At 47.3% G+C, this 19,152-nt stretch overlaps 1 protein-coding gene across 1 annotated transcript in view; it reads left to right on the top strand.

Annotated features, from left to right (window-relative positions):
• Positions 1-12,619, top strand: part of LOC126212794 (abnormal cell migration protein 10-like) — a 563,013-nt gene extending 550,394 nt beyond the window's left edge. The window contains exons 16-18 of the mRNA XM_049940196.1: positions 405-610; positions 8,740-9,067; positions 12,326-12,619. Coding sequence (XP_049796153.1) covers positions 405-610; positions 8,740-9,067; positions 12,326-12,507 — 716 coding nt within the window. The 3' untranslated portion in view covers positions 12,508-12,619. The remainder of the gene's footprint in view (positions 1-404; positions 611-8,739; positions 9,068-12,325) is intronic.
• The last annotated feature ends 6,533 nt before the right edge of the window (positions 12,620-19,152 follow it).

The raw sequence follows: 19,152 nt of genomic DNA, 5'->3' as shown, positions 1-19,152 counted from the left end.
AAATTTGATGACAGTGTAATACCCATTCTAGCGCTACGTGAAAGATCTTTGTCAAATATATTTGACGGAATATTTGATCACACCTTTGATCAAATCTTTGACAAAGAAATTTGATAGTGTAATACCGGCCTAAGCAACTTGTCATATCCGTACGGAATTGTGCATCAGATTACTTTCGCCTGTGTCACGTTTTGCCATTAATTACGATGCGCTGGAATAGTCACAGAAGTGACCACTGTGTGTGTGTGTGTGTGTGTGTGTGTGTGTGTGTGAGAGAGAGAGAGAGAGAGAGAGAGAGAGAGAGAGAGAGAAGAGAGGAACACACTCCACTCACCATCCCTGCTGGTGTAAACGACGATACAGTACGGAATGTGGCAGACTGACCGGGGTGCGGATCTGTGCAGGGAAGAAGATCTCGTTCGCCATCCCGGCAGAGAGCCCGGGGGCGGACGGCACGCGGTCCCTGCCGCCCCCCGCCTCCCGCAAGCCGCCGCCGCCCCGCCGGTCGGAGTCGACGCGGCTGACGACGCTGCCGGCTCCGCAGCAGCTGGCCCCGCCCCCGAAGGACTTCCTGAAGGACCTGCAGAGGGTCATGAAGAAGAAGTGGCAGGTGAGTGCCGCTAGGAGCGCTGTTGGACTGACAACTTTCTTTTCGTGTAAAGGTGAAGTGTGGGTCGCCGGCCGAGTGATAAACGCGGAGGAAAGGTGGCGTGCGATTTGAAGGACGTGTGACAGTAATCCACAGTAGTCCGTCCAACTCTGCTACACACTTGAGACGACTGCTACAAAATACCTGTTACTTACAAATCACTACAAATATTTTGTACGTTACAGAAAGGTAAAATGACCGATTGGAAGAAAGAAATTGAAATGTGCATCAATCTTAAAGACAGTTTACGCTTTTAAATGAACAAAACGACCTGCAAAATTGGGAATTCTAGCCAACTTTTAGGCCTACCAGTTCTACGTAATGCGAAAGATCCCGCAACCGTAAAAAAAGGTAGTGAAAGATTTTACTCGATTTTCACGGTTTTCAGTACTATTTCATTAGAGTACTGTAATTGATTTTATATGTATATCTTTGTAATGACTTTCCAAAAATGGCACGCTCACACAACAGTAGAACAAATATATACGAGTTATTTTAAAGATATTACATACAGTCATTTTTACTCTGATCACAAACTATAATTAAATATAATTGCGAACAAGGACATATAGAGCTCAATTAAGAAATTTCTCTAAAATAATTATAATCTTCCTAAAGTACGTACATTAAAAATGTCAACGTTATACGTAAGAGCTCGGCAATGACTGCTCGAAAACGAGGAAAGCTTTTTCTAATTTATTTCGTGACAATTACGTGCTGCCGTAGGAGAAAAGACGTACACGGCATAATGTACCATTAAAAATCGACTGTGAAGTAAGTTGTTATCCTCCTAGCGTATCTCGGCTTACGACTTGTTCCTTTCATAAATTTGTAAGTGATACTAATGCATCCGATGTGTAATGCTTCCATTTTGGATTCTAGAAAATGGCCAGAGTCCGAAATTGTACGATTCTACATCGAGTAGAGAAAATGTCAGCCGAAGGCACCACTCGTCACAGCTGTAGACCCTATCGTAGTGAAGATATAAAATCCTAAGGACTCGGGTTCGATCCTAGGATTTTCATCTGTCATTCGTCACTTCTTTCACTTCCTGTAGTGTACGTCAGTGTGAAAAATGCCGAGTTGCACTGCGGTTCAGAATCCGCGTCTAACTGCGAGGCAGCGTCTGACTGGGTGGACGGGTGGGTGGGTGGATCAGTCGAAACATCAGCGCACCACCTCTGACAGGATGACGATTGTGATGACGATCGTGTTTGGCTTGTGGGGCACTCGACTTAATTTTCTTCACAGTCCAATTTAGACACGGTCACAAATGACGAGTACGGTGATGAAATTACGAGGACAACACAAACACCCAGTCCCCGGGCAGAGAAAAATCCCCAACCGGGCCGGGAATCGAACCCGGGACCCCGCGATCCGGAGGTAGTGACGCCGGCTGACATTTGACGGAACCCTGCCCGGTAAAGAAAGCACTGTCGTGTCCCGCAATAATCACAGCTTTACTTACCCGATAAGGAAAAATTTGCGCACGGTGAGCTAAATATTAAAATTTGTAGACTCGTGTAATAGTTTTTCACTTATCAGATGTGTGTGGTTGTAAATAAGTTACAATATTATGAAAGAAAGTTTTACAAAAAGAATCAATTTTTGGGGGACATAATGTAATCGGACAGATAAAAAATCGACTCGACAAGTGGCAGCGAGAAAACACAGGTACGAGAGATATTACGTACGCGAGGTTTTAGAGGCGGTGGCTCCTTCTGGCAGAAGGGGGCTAGGAAAAGGACTAGTGAGGTTTAGGAAAAGAGACAGAATTCGGAAGTGACGCGGAACCCCAGGTCGGGGGGAGACTAGAGACGGGACGGGAAGGAGAGACTGACGGTCAGGGACTGCACCGGGTGAGGTTCGAGAACCCGACAGCTCAGAGGTGGAAGACGGGTAATTCGCACGACAGAGATTACTGCCGAAACACCGTGCGGGAATTTGTAAGAGTGAAAAGCCGACGCAGTGCACGCTTCGGGAAAGTATCCGGATCGCACGTACGGCGAAACGAGGACCGAGGCTACGACGGGATACCCCGTGTCGCCAGTTCACTCCCTTGGCCCGTGCCCGTTCGTCCCGACCGATAACCGGGCGGTAGTCGGGCCGAATAGTGTTTACGTAAAAGCTGGTATACGACGTGTGTCGTCTGGCAGGTGGCCCTCCCTGCCTCCCTCGGACGGTACCGGTGGTGCTAGGAGGGTACACGGAGCGAGTCTCGCGGCAGGGACGGGTGCGGTGGGAAAAATATCTGGCGGAAGGGACTTCGTTTCGGGGAACGATTTTAGGAAGTGTCGGTTTCGTCAGAGTAACCGATCGGTATATTCTGGAGACCGGGATAGTGCCGAGTCACAGACGGTGTACCGGTAAGTCGTATTTTGGAGGCATCGACAGTACCCGGATCGGATGTGAGGACCCGGTAAATTTGCTTTCGAACCGGGCCGATTTATCGAGCCGTCGAACCCGCTCCCGGTACTGTCGATCCCTCCACAGAGCGACTTACCGGTACACCGTCTGTCACTCGGCACGATCCGGGTCTCCAGAATGTTTCGATCGGTTACTTGTTCGAGGCCGTGACTTTTTAGAATCGTGCCCCGAATATTCTTGTCGGACCCTGCGCTCCTTCTGTCCCCGTCTCCCTACCCTGTGGGTCTCTGGACCTTTTCCTTCACCCCGTTTGCTTCCCCTTCGATCCTTCTTTCAGAAGAGGGAGCCACTGGTTCCGAAAGCTTCTATATGTGTGTTTTCCTGCCGCTGCTTGGTGAGTAGATTTTTTATCCATCCAATTATATTGTACTTCAAAAACGATAGTTTGTTGGGCACCGTACAGTGGAAATGTTGAGACACACACACACACACACACACACACACACACACACACACACACACACACATATTTCCCCCCCCCCCCCCCCCCCCCCCCACTTACACACATAGATTGCAGTTTTGTGTGTGTGTCGTCTTAATTCAGAGGGAGGGTTTTGTGGCTGAAAGCTTACTTTTTTAGCAGTCTTTTTCACTTTGCCTGTGTGACTCAACATTTCCTTAATATGCTGAGTAGCAATTTATGTTTTTCATAATATTGTCATTATTTCATCCTGGATTCTCCATTATAAATTAGTTGGTTACGTGCTCTGTACACTGTGTAAATGATTGTATTATCAAAATGATGTCGAATGAGTCAGTAGTATCTTTATAACTGCAACATTACGGTTTTTCTTAAAGCAAAGTGTACTGTAGGCGCCCCGGTGGTCCCGGTCGCCTATGGTGGACTGGATGGCCGAGCGGTGACCTCTCCGGTTGTCAGGATGCTAGGAAATGACTGTGGACGCGTCAGAAACGCCAAAGAAACGTTACTAATTCGTAGCACCTTTATTCCTGCCGAGTACAGTGTGGCTTCGTGATACCGACGACCTTCCCCGAGTCCTCGCCGACTCGTAGCGACGACACCAGATCCGGGCCGCACAGTCTCGCTAGCACGGCGCCGCGTGCTGTGACGTAGCGGAGGAATGCCCTTACTTCGGCCGCGCGTGGCTGGCGGCGCCCAGCTGGGCGGTCGGCCGGGACGGCAGGTGGCTCCGGGTTTGAGTCCCGACGCTGTCTGCACGAGAGGCGTTCTCGTAGTGCGGAGTGTACTCTGTCCCACCCCGTCTTCTTCCCCGCTCGTCCCGGTGGCTCGTCCGCGGTGGACGGGCGGAACGGGCCGCAGTCCGCCGGCGTCGTCGGCTCACCCAGTCGTGACGGCGGATGCACGGGGCCTAGGCCCCGCACGATCTCGACGATGGCTCACCGGTGTGGTAGGCATTGGCGGCGAGCGAGTCTGCCGCGATGTCTGCTAATCCCGGCTCGACGACTGACGGCGGCAGCAGAGAGGACCGGAGCTGGGACTGTCCACTCGCGTCTGCTGCCGGATGGGCCGCCCTTACTGCGACATCTGCTCAATAGAGATTAACATCTCGATTACCGAGCTGTGCGCTACGCAGCGACCCGGTACCCATCTAACTGCGACTGCGAGTGCCAGTGCGAGTGAGAGTGCCTGGCTACTATCCGAGCATATTTAAAGGAAGCACGAGCGACGTCCTGACGTCAAGCTCATTTGTAATGACCGCATTCGTTCCACTCGTACTGCCGATTCGTCTGTCGTACTCGCCCCTCAGGTGTTCTCGCGACAGAGTCACGTGTTGTTGCGGAAGAGTTACGCGAAGTTGTGAAATGCAGTTCAGCTGACGCTATACCTCTGTCTCGCACTCTACGAAAGTCTCCGTCTAACACGAACCCGCGCGCTAAGCGATCTTCTCTCGCCTGTCTTGTGTAACCGGGCCGTTGCCCCTGCGTGACGACGCATTCCGATATATGTGCAATCCTCTTAGCTCTTCCCTAACCTACTGCCTCCGGCTCTCGGCATAGGCGACGAAACTTTGACAATATTCCACGTTCCCAACTCTTTACTATGCTGCGACACTACAGTACTAAGTTCGTACGGCTGTTGTCTTGCAGATTCAGTGATTCTGTTGTCTAATTTAGGTACTCTCCACGTGGACTAATTGCCTACCTCTGAAGAGCTGATTATAAGAGGGCGCAACTGTACTCATTTAAATCGTGTTTCGTAATTTGGCTTTCGGTATTTATAATAATTAAAAGACTGAGAATCTTTTTATAAGTTTGAAAGGGAGGGGGGATAAAACGAGATAAAATTTGAAGGCAATGTCCCCCAACTAGGATTAGCTGTCAGCCAGGACAGAATTTGTATCTTAATTTTTTAAGTCGAGCTGTTAGTTGATGCCCAGATTAGGAATATGTTTTTAATAGTGCCAGTGAACTTTGTTTTTCAAGTTTCTTTGTGAGTAAACTTTTAAAAAATAAATAGTTTATAATATTTTAATTTTTCAGCTTCTGTTGCCGAATGTCGCATTACAAATGCTCGTCGCTCTGTAATCTTGTGAGTGTAGGTAGGAAGGTTCTCGGCCTACAACAGAAAGAAATGACTTACCTAAGTGAAACTTTATTTTTCACCGTAGTCTCCTCGTGTACCGACACCCTCGGCTCCGGTGCCTCGATCTGCTCTCGAAAATGCGATTCCTGGACTGGGCCTGCAAAACGTGTGTTAACTGAAAACGGCAGTTCGTCATTTGAAGAGAGACAATCTCTGTCGACTGAGGAAAACTTTTTAGCTCGGGAAAGAGAGAGAAGTTTGACAGACCCAGAACAGGTGAATGAGATGGGTGTGGCAACAGTCCGTATCTCTGTCAAGTATTCCTCTCACTGCAGTGACACTCGAGTGTGGACGAACACTGTCTCTGTGAAAAATTACTATCTGCCACCCCCCTCCGAACCTATCACTGTAGTCGATCTGGGAGGTTAGCGTAATATCGACCTGTAAATATTTGAACAGTGGGAAGATAACACGTCGACGGAATTCCTTTTCTTATCTCAGAACGCTGTTGCCGTGACGTTTCGGACTGACTGCATCGCCCTCGCTTTTTTCGGTGACGGCGAATGGAGATTTTTTCCACTGCTCTGACTGCCGTTTTGTCTCTCGGGGGACAATAGTGGACGCAAGTTTCATTGCGGTCACAGACCGGCGCAAAGAACCTTCTCGGATGTTATAAAAAAGGGTCAGACATTGTTCGGAGATTTCCATCCCGACGCATCCGTTCCGATCGTCTATCCTCTTACTGGCAGCTCGGTACGGACGAGCAGAGTGCCCCAGTGCATTCTGAAATTTGGCTCCAATTCCCTTTTCTCTCGTACCTTCCCCTACGTAGCACTTAATCGCAGATCGAATCTTAATTTTTTTTCCACCTTCACAAATCACTACGCGGGAAGAACGACGGAGAGAGGTTCACGTCGGAGATCTTCGTTCTGAACACTGACCTGAGGACGACCTATTATTACACGGAAACCTCGACGCACTGACGCAGGCGTATGATGCCGATTCCGCCATCTTTTCGAACTGTCCGGGTACCTGACGGTGGCAGTAGTTGAAACAGCTTAATAAATAAATAAAGAAATTTTATTAAGTGGCCCAAACGGTTTCATTCACAATGATTACGCACAGGAAATTTATTTTGCGTATTAATGTGAAAGCGAGTGCTCCATTAGCCCGCCCGGCTAGCAGTGCATTCTAACGCACCGCTTCCCGAGCGGGAAGGCCGCGGCACGAATTCGCCGCGCAGATTAGTGTCGGGGTCCGGTGCGCCGGCCGGCCTGCGGGTATTCGGCGTTACACTCGTCCGGTACGAGACGTTCCCGGGGCGGGGTCCACCGGGGGCCGAACTGCACGGTAACCCGGGGTTCGGCGTGGGGCGGCAGTGGGGTCGGTGGAGTGCTGCGGCCTGTCGCGAACCACCGAGGGCCGCGGTGGGACGGAGCCTCCGCGTCGTGTCCGCGTCCCCAGTTTGACGCATGATACGCGAGCGCCGTGTCGGTTATCCCCGGACAGCCGTTACGTGTGGTGTTAAATTTGATTCTGCCTTAACAGAGACTGATGTCCGCAGTGGTCAGAGTCGGTGCACTACTGGATCGGAAAATTTTCCTCCCAGAGATATCGTCACGTACGAGACACTAGTGTCGTCGGAGCCTGTAGGGGCACATTCTGTGTCCGCTAATGCGTCTGTTGCTTTCGACCGAACTCTCGTGCGTTCGTTACGGTCGTACGTTTCACTAGAGTGCTGCTGGCACATCGTATATTTGGGTTAAAGCTCCCGGACCTACTGCTAAATTTAGTTTTGAGAGTGACTGTACAGAACGTGCACGTATTAAAAAAAATAAAACTACATACTGACTTTGCAATTTGCTGTGTAACAATAGTTTTTATTTTTTGATATAAGAATTTCGAGTAAATGGTATGTATCGAGGATCAGAAATTCCTGTCACAGGAAATGGAAAATCTGAGACCGGGCAAAGTTTGGAAGAAGACGAGGATACAATTCGTATCGATGGCAAACGGGTGCTCGTGTTTTATCCCCGACAACCGAGTTATGTAATCCAGTAATATCTTCAAAGAAACCGAAAGTTGGGGCTTTCGGGGGCGAGGAGACAGATACTGGCAGAGGAATAAAAAGTAATCTGGAAATAGGAAGTATTTCTTATGAGGTCAGAGATGCGGTTCCTAAGAAGAGTACCCGGGTACACACTCTGTGACAGGAGGGGGAATGCAGATACCAGAGGAGAAACGGGAGTGCAAAGCTCGAGGTAGCTTACCGAGAAATATGGGAACGACCAGAAGGACTGTGTCAGTAGAGTAAAAGACGACACAGTGTTAAAATTGGTGCCCCGACGGATGCGCTGCGTTTTGTATTGCGAGCAGGTGCACCATTTAATGAAACAATAATGATACAAACTTTCATTATATCGGTCTGCCGCTACAGACAAGTGTTAATACGCAGTAATGGCCCACTCGAAGGATTATAACGGTGCAGTTGCATCGGATCCCAATTAACCACTTACTCGATAACTAATTATCTCGTAGATGACTGAGATTGTGCACCGATCGTAAATTTTGTCTCACCCGACTCGCATTTTATTTTATGTTACTGCCACTCACTCGGACGTACGACGACACAATTTATCGTCGTGTTAGCTGAAGCGATAGTGAAGGAATAGGTACGTGCTTGCAGTTGCAAAACGACAACAGAACAGGCAAAACAATTTTGCTCGAAGATTAATGACGAATTATTACCCAGTTGACAGATGGTGTTTGGGAGGAACTAAGAAAAGGTGGAAAGATCTGTAATTTGAACAGAGATGGCTTAACAGGCAAATGACTAATATCACGAGGAAGAGAAGGAGAATGTTATATATAAGTTATATTTTTGTTTTCGGAGGTTCAAATACGAAATATACATCGCACCTGTATTATACGTCAGTGATTCTGCTCCTGACACAAATGTATAATGTTGAGGGACAGTGTTGTTTTCATTAAAACCTGCCGTGTGTATGACTTTGTGTCATTTAAAATACTTACAGTCAAATAACGAGGAATATTTTGCCAACGATTTCAGTGGGGGACACGTACAAATGCCACGGATGCCTTCGGGGAATGTAATGTGGCCGTGAGAGTGTAACGCTTTTCTCCCGGTCCACTGCAGGTCGCACAGAAGTGCAAGGCCGACCTGTCGACGACACCGCACGAGGTGCTCGGCTTCCGCGACGCGCCTCCCCCGCCGCTGCCGCCTCCGGACGTCCGGCGGGAGAACAGTGTGCTGGACTGGGTGCAGGAGCACTACGGGGGCGGCGGGGGCGGTGCGCCCCACCAGTACAACCTCTACGAGAACGTCTACCTGGTGGGGGGCGGCGGGTCACCCGCCCACGCGCCGCCCGCCGTCAACGGCCAGCACTGCCCGCCGTACTGTCACCACCCCCACCCCCGGCACCCGGACGGGGCACCGCCCCCGACAGCCGTGGACTACCGAGCAGGTGGGTGCCCGCTTCTGCCGGAGACGTGTCGTGCACTCGAGAAACGCGGGTGTGCTCCGACGTACTCTAGTGTATTACTACTCTGACATATGTAGAAAATTAGTTACTTTAACAAAAATTCTCGTGAACCGGTTTACTTTTGTAGCAAATAGGCAGGCCTCGTTACCAGAAGTAGTGACATTAGAAGTGACCACTTGACTATTTACCTGATTTCTTTGATTTGTTAGAGTTGTCTCTGGTTTCTACAACACAAAGAAAAGACACATTCTGGTTAAAGTGTTCTGTTTATTGTAGCAGGAGAAAAGAACCAAACTGTACACTAATATAAGACATTTTAGTAATAAAAGGATGGACTGCGTATCAGAGTGACTCAGTGTAAACACGGAGCCACACAGAGCGGGAGAGAAAGCCTCGTGGTTGCAGCAGTCGTGACATTTAGAACTCTTTGACAGTGTACTCATTTTATGTGTTTGTCTTGACTTCAGTTGTAACTAGATTAATGATAGACACACAATTACAACTCCAGTTTCCTTGTTATAAATTGCTTCACATTCGTTAACTAACATGTTACACTAATTCATCAACATTCCTCTCTCTCTCTCTCTCTTTTTTGTGTGCCCACCTTTCATTACTTCGGGATTTAAAATACACTCACATAATTTCAAGTACCCTGTTAATTTTACAGTAAATATCATTTCTCACAAAGCTCTGCCAGTCTGTGAGGAAAATTACAAGTTTCAGTGGTACAAGTTTCATTAATAGTGTAGCTAATGAACATTTTCCAGTTTTAAATGAATAAAAATTCACTGAAAAATAATAAAAATTATCTACACGAAGCCAAGATTTTATCAAAATATTGAAGAGAGGTACTATGAATATCAAATGTATGTATTATCTGGTTGTGCAATAGTTTGGTGCGTCACGTTCTGGAATATTACTCGGCACTGGCTGTCTCATTGTAATACCTGCACCATTTGTGAAACTCCGATGCAGAGCGACTCCAGTAGATGTGGGGTGTCTGTCTCGTACGTGTTCGGTATCGTGTTACACGTCTCGTGAACGAGCTTACCTGTGTAACGTATGTAGAGTTGTATCCTGAACTTTTAAATTCAGCTTTTTTTAGTGAAATTTGAGTAATTGCTGATCTAGGTCACTAAATTTATTTGTATCGCAGGACACGAAAAGCTAATAAGAAAGTTAGCTCAGTCGAGGGAGTGATTTTTCTTCCCAGGAACTTGGTGCGTTGCTTAAGACGCAAATTAAAAAAAAAAAAAAAAAAAAATTGTGCTTCAAATAACTTCAAAATTAGTTACTTCTTACATCGTGGAACACACAAAATACTACACTTGACAAATATATATGTAAAAGCAAGACCACAATGAGCACCCGAGTTCACAGCCGCGTACCTATTTATAAACTTTCAACAATCGATATAATTTTCCTTTGTTTAAAGCTATTGCCGTTCGATTTATCACACTCGACGCATTTTAACAGACAGTTTATTTAGTGTTTCTATCTAAATTTGTTAATCCCTTCTTCTACAAATTTAACTTCTCTGATACAAATATGTGATGTTTTTCTTACAGTCCACAAATTGTCGGTCTTTTGTGAAATTTGTTGCGCAGCTTAAGCCTCTTCAAATGTCCTCGTATATTTCTTAAGTTACATACAGCGTTAGGAGAAAAGGTATGTGCTCGGACGAGTGATAGTATTTGTGATTCTTAACAAAAAAAAGTCATACAAACGTATGTCCCGAATGAAATTTTCAGTCTGCAGCAGTGTGCGTTCCGATAAGAAACTTCCCGGCGGATTAAAATTGCGTGGCGGACCGAGAGTCAAACTCGCAACCTTCGCCTTTCGTGGGCGAATGCTCTACCTACCGAGCTACCGAAGCGTGACCCGCGACCCGTCCTCACAATTTTACTTCCGCCAGTACCTCGTCTCTTACCCTCCAAAGTTCGCAGAAGCTCTCCTTTGAGCTTTACAGGAATAGCACCCCGGGAAGAAACGGTACTGTTGCAGAGTGAAAATCTCATTTTGGAAACATCCCCCAGGCTGTGGCTAAAGTGTGTCTCCGCAGTATCCTTTCTTTCAGGAGTGCTAGTTCTGCAAGGTTCGCAGGAGAGCTTCTGTGAAGTTTGGAACGTAGGAGGCGAGGTACTGGCGAAAGTGAAGCTGTGAGGACGGGGCGCAAGTCGTGCTGGGGTAGCTCAGTCGGTAGAGCACTTGCCCGCGAAAGGCGGAGGTCCCGAGTTCGAGTCTCGGTCCGGCACACAATTTTAATCTGCCCCGAAATTTCGACATGTGTCCTGATCTTAACAGTTTCTGAGGAAACTAGTTCAAACAGTGGGGAACTGGACAAATGTAGGTGATAGTAAACAAAACATTGTGATCTAATCTTTTGTTTGATTGTCTACATATCCTCACTAAATCCACCGTCAACTGCAATGCATTTTGCAGCTCTCGTAGGCAGTTTACTCTCGTAGGCAATTGCTCTGTTGCCGACGTAAGTTCTTTCGTACAGTCTTCTACTCGAACACGTGCACGTACAATGTGAGCGAGGAGTTGCTCCTCTGTGGCACTCTGTGCCCACAGATGCAGCTCTCGAACTGACCCCCGAAGATGGTAGTACAGTGGAGTGAGGTCGGGTGACCTCAGTGGCCTAGAAATGACTCCAAAGTGGCGAAATCAGATTCCCAGGATACATTTCAGTGACGTACTGTGTCACTGGCCACGCAGAAGGCGTAGGAGCTCTGTCGTGCCGAAAGTACGTGAGATGTCGCGGGAGGCAGTAAAGGTGACAGTACGTAGTGTGACCGACGTCTGCGGTATTCGAGCAGCCGAATGTCGGATACGGTTAAGAAAAGGCACACGTTCACTCAAAGTTTTACGTTCAGAATCGTCAGTACTCATCCCCTCTCATTACTGACCCCCCTGTAACCGTACACACTCTGCGTCGTACCGTTCCCTTATTTTCGTACGAGAAATTGAGGTTTTGCAGGCAGGCGTAAAAACAATAAAGTACCTGCCACTAGCTTGCTAGTATCACACAATATTAGCTTTGCTAATTTTGTTATGCTAGAAAAAATAAGATACTCAGATTATTATTTAAAAATGTTAATTGTCTATTCGGAATTATATATTGTCGGCAAAACCCGAAAATGACAAGTTACGGGATCGAAGTACGCGTGCTCGTGTACAGAGTTCTTCACGAGAGCTGCAGTTCGGAGTGACTGACGTTTCGTGCGCCTTCCGCAGGTCCGGCTCCGGGCTCGCGGCTCTCCCGTCAGAACAGCGTGGCGGCTGCCATCGCCGCCAAGAAGAGGCCGCCGCCGCCGCCCCCGAAACGCTCGGAGACGACGCAGCTGACGACGATGGCGGTTCCGCCGCACGCGCGGGTGCCCCTGCCGCCGCCTCCGCCGCCGCACCCCTCGCGCTGACGCCGCCCCCGCGGCCGGTAGAGCTGCGCCCCCGGCCGTCCCCGCGGCCGCCGCCACCACCCTTGCGGACTCATCTGACGGCCGGCGGGGTCGCGCCGGGGTCACGGGAAGTGCGCGCCTCGGAGGGACGCCGGTCTCTACGTCTGCGGTCTTCGGCAACTGTGACGAATAGGACGAGTCGACAGTCGAGTTACGGGGCGGTCACTCTGGTTTTCCGGTAACCTCACTACTGTTTGCCAAAGTTTTTTCGCACGTACGGTGGCCGAGGGACCCGCCACCACGTGACAGCTGTAGTCGGACCGTCCCTACGGCGCTCGGACCGAGCCCTCGGTGTCGGAGTGACTTTTTGTAAATATTGTGCCGCAGCTACGGATCGGCAGGCGGCCACCTGTAGTGTGCGAGGAGAACGGTTCTCACGGTCGACAGTCTCTTGTCCGACATCTTCTTTTTACTGCAAGCATTTTGCAGTGCAGAAATGTACGTGAGTATACCAGTTTCCAGCAGAATTGTATTTTAATGAGCTTCAGAGTTTTTGAGAAAGAAAATTTATCGATCGACAGTTGACGACGATATTCCGGGAAATAAATCTTCCCGTGTTATAATTCACTTCTGTTTCTATCTATTTGCTCTGAGGGTAAAGGGCTCACTGTCGGACGATTCTCGCCACAGTACAGCCCTCGAGGGGTGACCGAGTAGTGAACACTGCACGGACGTGGTGACGATTGTGATGTCGGTGATAATTTTATACCGAAACTTCGGTTACGACAGAACGATCTGACGCTCGTGACACGTAGACCCCACCCACTCTTACCGAGCTATCCCACTGTCTGTCTACGAGGAAGTAACGGACGCTCTCGAAAGGTGGAATACTTTCCCGGCTGCCACGTATGTCCTATTTCCGAGTGTTCGGAGCTGTGCCTGTTGAACGTAAATACGAGGCTGACGATTGTGCCACTATATTTTCTGCTTTTGAATAGATAACTGAGAAAAGAATTCAGTTGTAGGTACAGAAGATTTATTTCGCGAAATAGAACAGTGTCCGTGTCAATCGAATACAGTCGAGGTTTCATTTCGCGATCGCTCCAAATTCTCTGTCCGTAATAGCTCGCCGAACGGGTCTGTAATTCTCGTCGACGCAGCGGGGCCGAGCTGCACAGTTCGCGGCGCTCGACGACGGGGGTCTGTCGTACCGGACGTCAGCTGTAGGGAGCCGAGGCGCATTATTCCGTTCCCCCGCGTCTGCCGGAATAAATTTCTTCCCCGGTCAGATCGCACGATCTCGGAGTGCTGCCCCGAGAGCCGAGAAAGTGAACGGTGTGTACTGCTGCAGCGAGAGACCGGCGTGAGGTGGAGGCTGCTACACCACACCGGAACTGGACATTCTCGCCACGAGACACGGCCGGGGCAGCGCACGGAAGGGGTGGCCGGCACGTGGCGGAGGGATTGTCGCACGGAGGGGGGCACTGAGTGAGGAAGAAGCAGCACTGGCGAGCAACGAGAGAGAGAGAGAGAGAGAGAGAGAGAGAGAGAGAGAGAGAGAGAGAGAGAGAGACTTTCTAAAGAAGTTGTAACGTTGTTCATAGATATGAAAGAAATCCAGCAATCATTCAGAGGACCTCACTAACCGTTCTGGTAGTAACAGTATTACCTAGTGGAAAATTCTTATGTTAACTGTTTTTAAGTAGTAGGTGGAATGAGTTGGACTGTTAATGTGAATGATGCACACTAACATGTGTGTCCTGTCATAAGTTCTCTCTCTCTCTCTCTCTCTCTCTCTCTCACAGTAATAAACTGGAATATTCGCTCAGTGTCTTAAGAGTCGTGGACTCGGAATCTTCTTTCAGTGCTGCTGAAGAACGCAAACACTCTCTTGTTCCGAGTGCAGGTTTGTGAACTGAAATAACCAACTGGGCACTTACATTTTTTTCTACATATATGGGTAGTCTCCATAAACATCGTGTCACGCTACACGTCGGTGGTGCGTTCGGACTCTCGCCTCCCGTGCCTCTGTTTTGGGTGCTTCTAGTTGAGGGAAACTTTCCGTAATGATCTCCAGTTGTTTGTATATATGTATGAACAGTAGTACAGGCCTCGTACTTGAGCAAGACTTTTTATTAGTCTGTTTTTTATAACGACGGTGCTTCTAACTTTAAATTTAAATTTTGCCGTAGAATCCGCTTTTTGTATGTACACACAGGATGTATGTCTAAAAGGATCGCCATTCGTATCGGTAGCTGTCGATACACGGACAGTACCCGATTAATGACACCTTTTTACGTGTAGATTGTGCCGGAACTTTTGTGATATATTTTCGTGTAAAAATTGTAGCTAAGTAGGCGTTTCTCCTCTGGACCCAGGTGTACCGCACACATTGAACGAGAGAAACGTGGTACCCGTTCCCTTCCCTTTCTCTTAGTGATGTGAATTTGTATCGCAGAAAATTTCCTCCTCCTCCTCCTCCTCGTCCCTAGACAATTTTCAGTACTCTGAATGTATTTCCGAATCGTAGAAGAAGAAATTCCTGCCATCGATAAGTAGAACAAACTGCTGACTTAAATGTATAAAATGATGCACAAATACGGTAAATGTGACTACCGGTTTTGTACTAGTTTTTTTAATTTTCTACAAAGGCAATGTCACTTACGTTCATTTTTATATGTATACGTATTATATAGATGAAATATAACTCAGTGATGGACTTTTATCCTAAATATATCATCTGTTGTATGTTGTTCTAATAATGCTGTGTATAGATTGAGATGTGATGTGGGGAAAACATTTCGGACGTGTTGTGACTACAGCTGTAAATAATACAGATTTTTGTAAATGTGGATCGCTTTTAAATTTTCTCCCTCCGGCATCGGAGGACACGCATTTCAGACTGTGATGGGGCGTAAACACATTATCGGTTTACCTTCCGGAATTTGATTTAGATACGAACAGGAAAGAGTTCGGAAGGAAATGTTACGTCTCGGAGAGCTCCTTAATGTTGTAAAAAATTCATTAATTTCTCTTCGGGATTCTGTTATTAAAAATGTCATTTACACTGCCAATTGTAATGTCGGATTGACAGGCTGGGGCCAAAACTCACTTGTAAAAATTGTTTACAGTTTTGGAACTACTACGACAAGTGAAAATCTCCCGAGACTGCACGGAAACTTAATTTGCAATAGTGTGCTTTCGAGATGACATTCGTACTTAAGTATGTTACCATTTGCCGACACTGTTATTTCATTTGTAAGAAAGAAAGTGTTGCGACTAGTTATCACTACTACATACTGATGTTTTCAAAGTAAACTATACCTGAAATGATGTTTTTGCCTCTTTATTTAAACCCAAACCTGAAATTATTTAGCATATTACCTGGTCTACACACGCCATTTAGCACGCAAGAATGTGTGACGCTGCAGCACTCTCTGAAGACGCCGGACGCACGTGAGCTAACCTGTGTTTGTGTGTGTGTCTTCACCCGAAAAAAGAGAAGAATAATGTCGGGCAGCCTACTTCTAAATGTGCCCTGCCGTCGCCTGCCGCCGTCACCACGTGCCGAGTAGCGACGCACCGTAATCGACGGACCGAGAATCCGCAGTCGAAACGAAATTTCGAGAACCGCTACGGTAAGTGAGGAACCCGAGGACGTTCTACAGTGCACTCCGTACCGCTCCCGAAGGGATCGTGGAGACCGAGCAGTCGTGTTCTTACCGCACTTCGGATGTCGCCGGAACGGAAAGAAACACCAGTGTGTGCTGCCGAGAAATGGGGAGCGACGAGTACGAAATGGGTCCGGCTCTTCTGTTCGTTTCTGGGAGTCCGTAAATGAATGCGCAGTTTCAGTGGTACGTTATAACTGTTTAATTAAGACTATTTACAACAAACCGTACATTAAATTGGAGGTAAACTAACCCATTTAATCTGCCAGACGTTCAATATGTGAACCTGCAGGCACAGAGAACGTGCCCAAACTAAAATCCAATTCTTCCTACAATTTGGTTAAAAATTCTGGAGTAGTGGAAGCAGAAGCCTCTCGAATTCTGTGTCTCGGTTCCGGCAAATCGTCAGGTACTTGCAGGACGAGAGTTCTGTCGTACCAACTGCTACGACTGATCCACTTTCGTACAGAGAGATGCCACTGGGGAGTGGCTCTGTCTCATTGCCAAATGATGTTTCCAGGCTTACCTTCCAATTAGTTAGAGCCATTCTCACAACGTACCCAGGTAAACGACTCGCGTGCAAAAAAAAAATCACAAAAGTTACTTTCCTCCTGCAACTCTTCACTCAGAAAGTTGTGCCGTATGCTGTCGTCACCGGGCTTTAAAACGTATAGCGACTCTAACTGTTGTGGATGTGTATCTAAACTTCTTCTTAAAACTTGCCACACTGTCATCTTTGTAGCCGAAGTTACACACTGGCTTCCCGAACACACTACTCGTGACTACAGATGTACGAGGCCGTGATGCGACCGATTCTCTTCGGACACTGGCGCTCGTCTCTCCTCGTCCTCTCACTACGGAGCACGGACCGAGAGTGGAGAGCAAATTGTCCGAGAGCAGTGGAGCCCGACAGCCGTCAGCTGAGAACGACAATGCACGAATGGCAAATAACTCGGACATTTTTAATTGCGGGCCACGTCGTGACGCGATTAACTCTCGCTCGAGCGCTGTTCTGCGTGAAAAACTACACTTGACGTTGCGCAGCTAATAGTGCAATTGCGTGCATTTTTTCTGCATTTACACGGTAGGCACATATACGTGTCGGCATAAAGTGTTCAATTTTTTTTGCCGATACATCGGCATTTTAGCGTACCCTACAGATTTTTACCAATTTCCAGATTTGGTGCCACTCGACTAACATTTTTCCTAGACTACGTTACTACATCACTATTCTACACTATCAAAGTATCTTAACCTCGCCATTTCCCCCCCCCCCCCCCCTCTCTGCATCTCACTATGGCACCCGATCCGTTCACTACAGAACTGAGGTCACGAATGGAGAGCGGCGTCGCACGATCGATAAATAACAACCCGAGCGTAGAGTCGAACGAAGAGCGCGGGAGCTCCCCCGTGCTCAAAATACAGACAGCTTATAGATCAAATTACAAAAATTAAAACTGCTCGAAGTTGGAGGGAGGGAGGGGGGGGGGTCGTGTCTCGAGTTTGCACAGCATTGCTCCCCTAGGGCTGCTCACCATTTCTGCATAAATGTGTATTGCCATCGGCCACAGCGGGGGGGAATGGCTTAGCTCTGAGTTCATTCTTTACCAGGTTAACATGTCTTCTTTCGTGCGGCGTCCATGTCTTCAAAAATCTCCTTCAATTCTGTGTGAAAAGTCTGCTCTGAAATCTTGCAATCGTCCAGGAATCACTAATTTATACTAATTAAAATCATCTTGATACTGTATGCAATTTAATTTACTTTGCTACTTCCATCCTCCGAATTTCTTAACAACTTCCACAATATGTCTACACATTAAAATCAGATCAAGACTAGCAAATAAGATTTTTTAACGTCTTCATCAGATCACGTCTGCCTTAAGCTCCGGCTATCAAGAGACAATAAAGAAACGAATAGAAAACAAAAAAAAGGTTACAATTTTAGTAGTTTCTCTGCCGTCAAGCGCTCATACCGCTGCGACGGGATATTTTTTATCTGAGGGAACGAGTGTAGCGCGGCGAAATTCAAAGTCCCGCTACAGTGGACAGTAAATATTTCAGACGAGAAGAGAATAGAAGCTTTGGAAATGTGACGTTACAGAAGAATGGTGAAAATTAGTTGGCTAGATTGAATAATTAATGGGCTGGTACCGAGTCAAACTGCAGAACAAATAAATTTGTGGCACAGCTCGGGTAAAAGGAAGGATCGGGTGATAGGCTACACTGTGAGACGTCGCAGATTCGTCAGTTTGGAAATGGAGGGAAGAGTGGGGGGTAAAAACTTCAAAATGAGACCAGATGTAAATACCGAGCATTCTGGAGGACGACGGTTCGATCCCGCGTCCGACCATCCCGATTTCCTTAAAACGCTCCAGACAGATGCCGGGACGGCCTTTGAAAGGGCACGGCCAGCTTCGTTCCTCGTCCTTCTCTAATTGGACGAGACGAATGACCTCGCAATTTTCGTTTCTTCCCTCAAACGACCCAACCCAGATGTAAACAGTGTCAGCAGGTTCAGAAGGAGAAACATAACTTATTGCTTACGACAGTATTTCACTGTCATTAATTGCTCGTAATGTCTCACTTTAGATTCAATATTTACATTTATCTGCAGCTGAAGACAAGTTTAATGAGAAATACGAATCTAAAATACAAAGAAGTAAATAAATGCCAAATGTATAGGCAACAACATTGTGTTCACTTGTTACGTGGTATGTGACTAAGGCCACTGTGAACTCTTTGTTTTGACATTTTAATTGCACTTTGCACTTCACTGTGAGCACGTTAGGCTGTAATAGCAATCCGAGGTGACAATGACAAAATGTGTTTTTCGCTTCGGAAAGTGTATTTGTTTAGGACGGCCGGCTTCTGCGACAGGCAGAGGTAATGGACTCCACAGTAGCCACTGTTATTATCTATAATGATGCTCTATATGCATTATCCAGTTAATAAGTGCTTCGAAACAAATAAAATGGTATCTGTAAGAAGATAACAT

This window comes from Schistocerca nitens, chromosome 11, assembly GCF_023898315.1.
Source record: "Schistocerca nitens isolate TAMUIC-IGC-003100 chromosome 11, iqSchNite1.1, whole genome shotgun sequence".
NCBI lineage: Eukaryota > Metazoa > Arthropoda > Insecta > Orthoptera > Acrididae > Schistocerca > Schistocerca nitens.
This window is presented reverse-complemented; position numbering and strand designations above follow the sequence as displayed.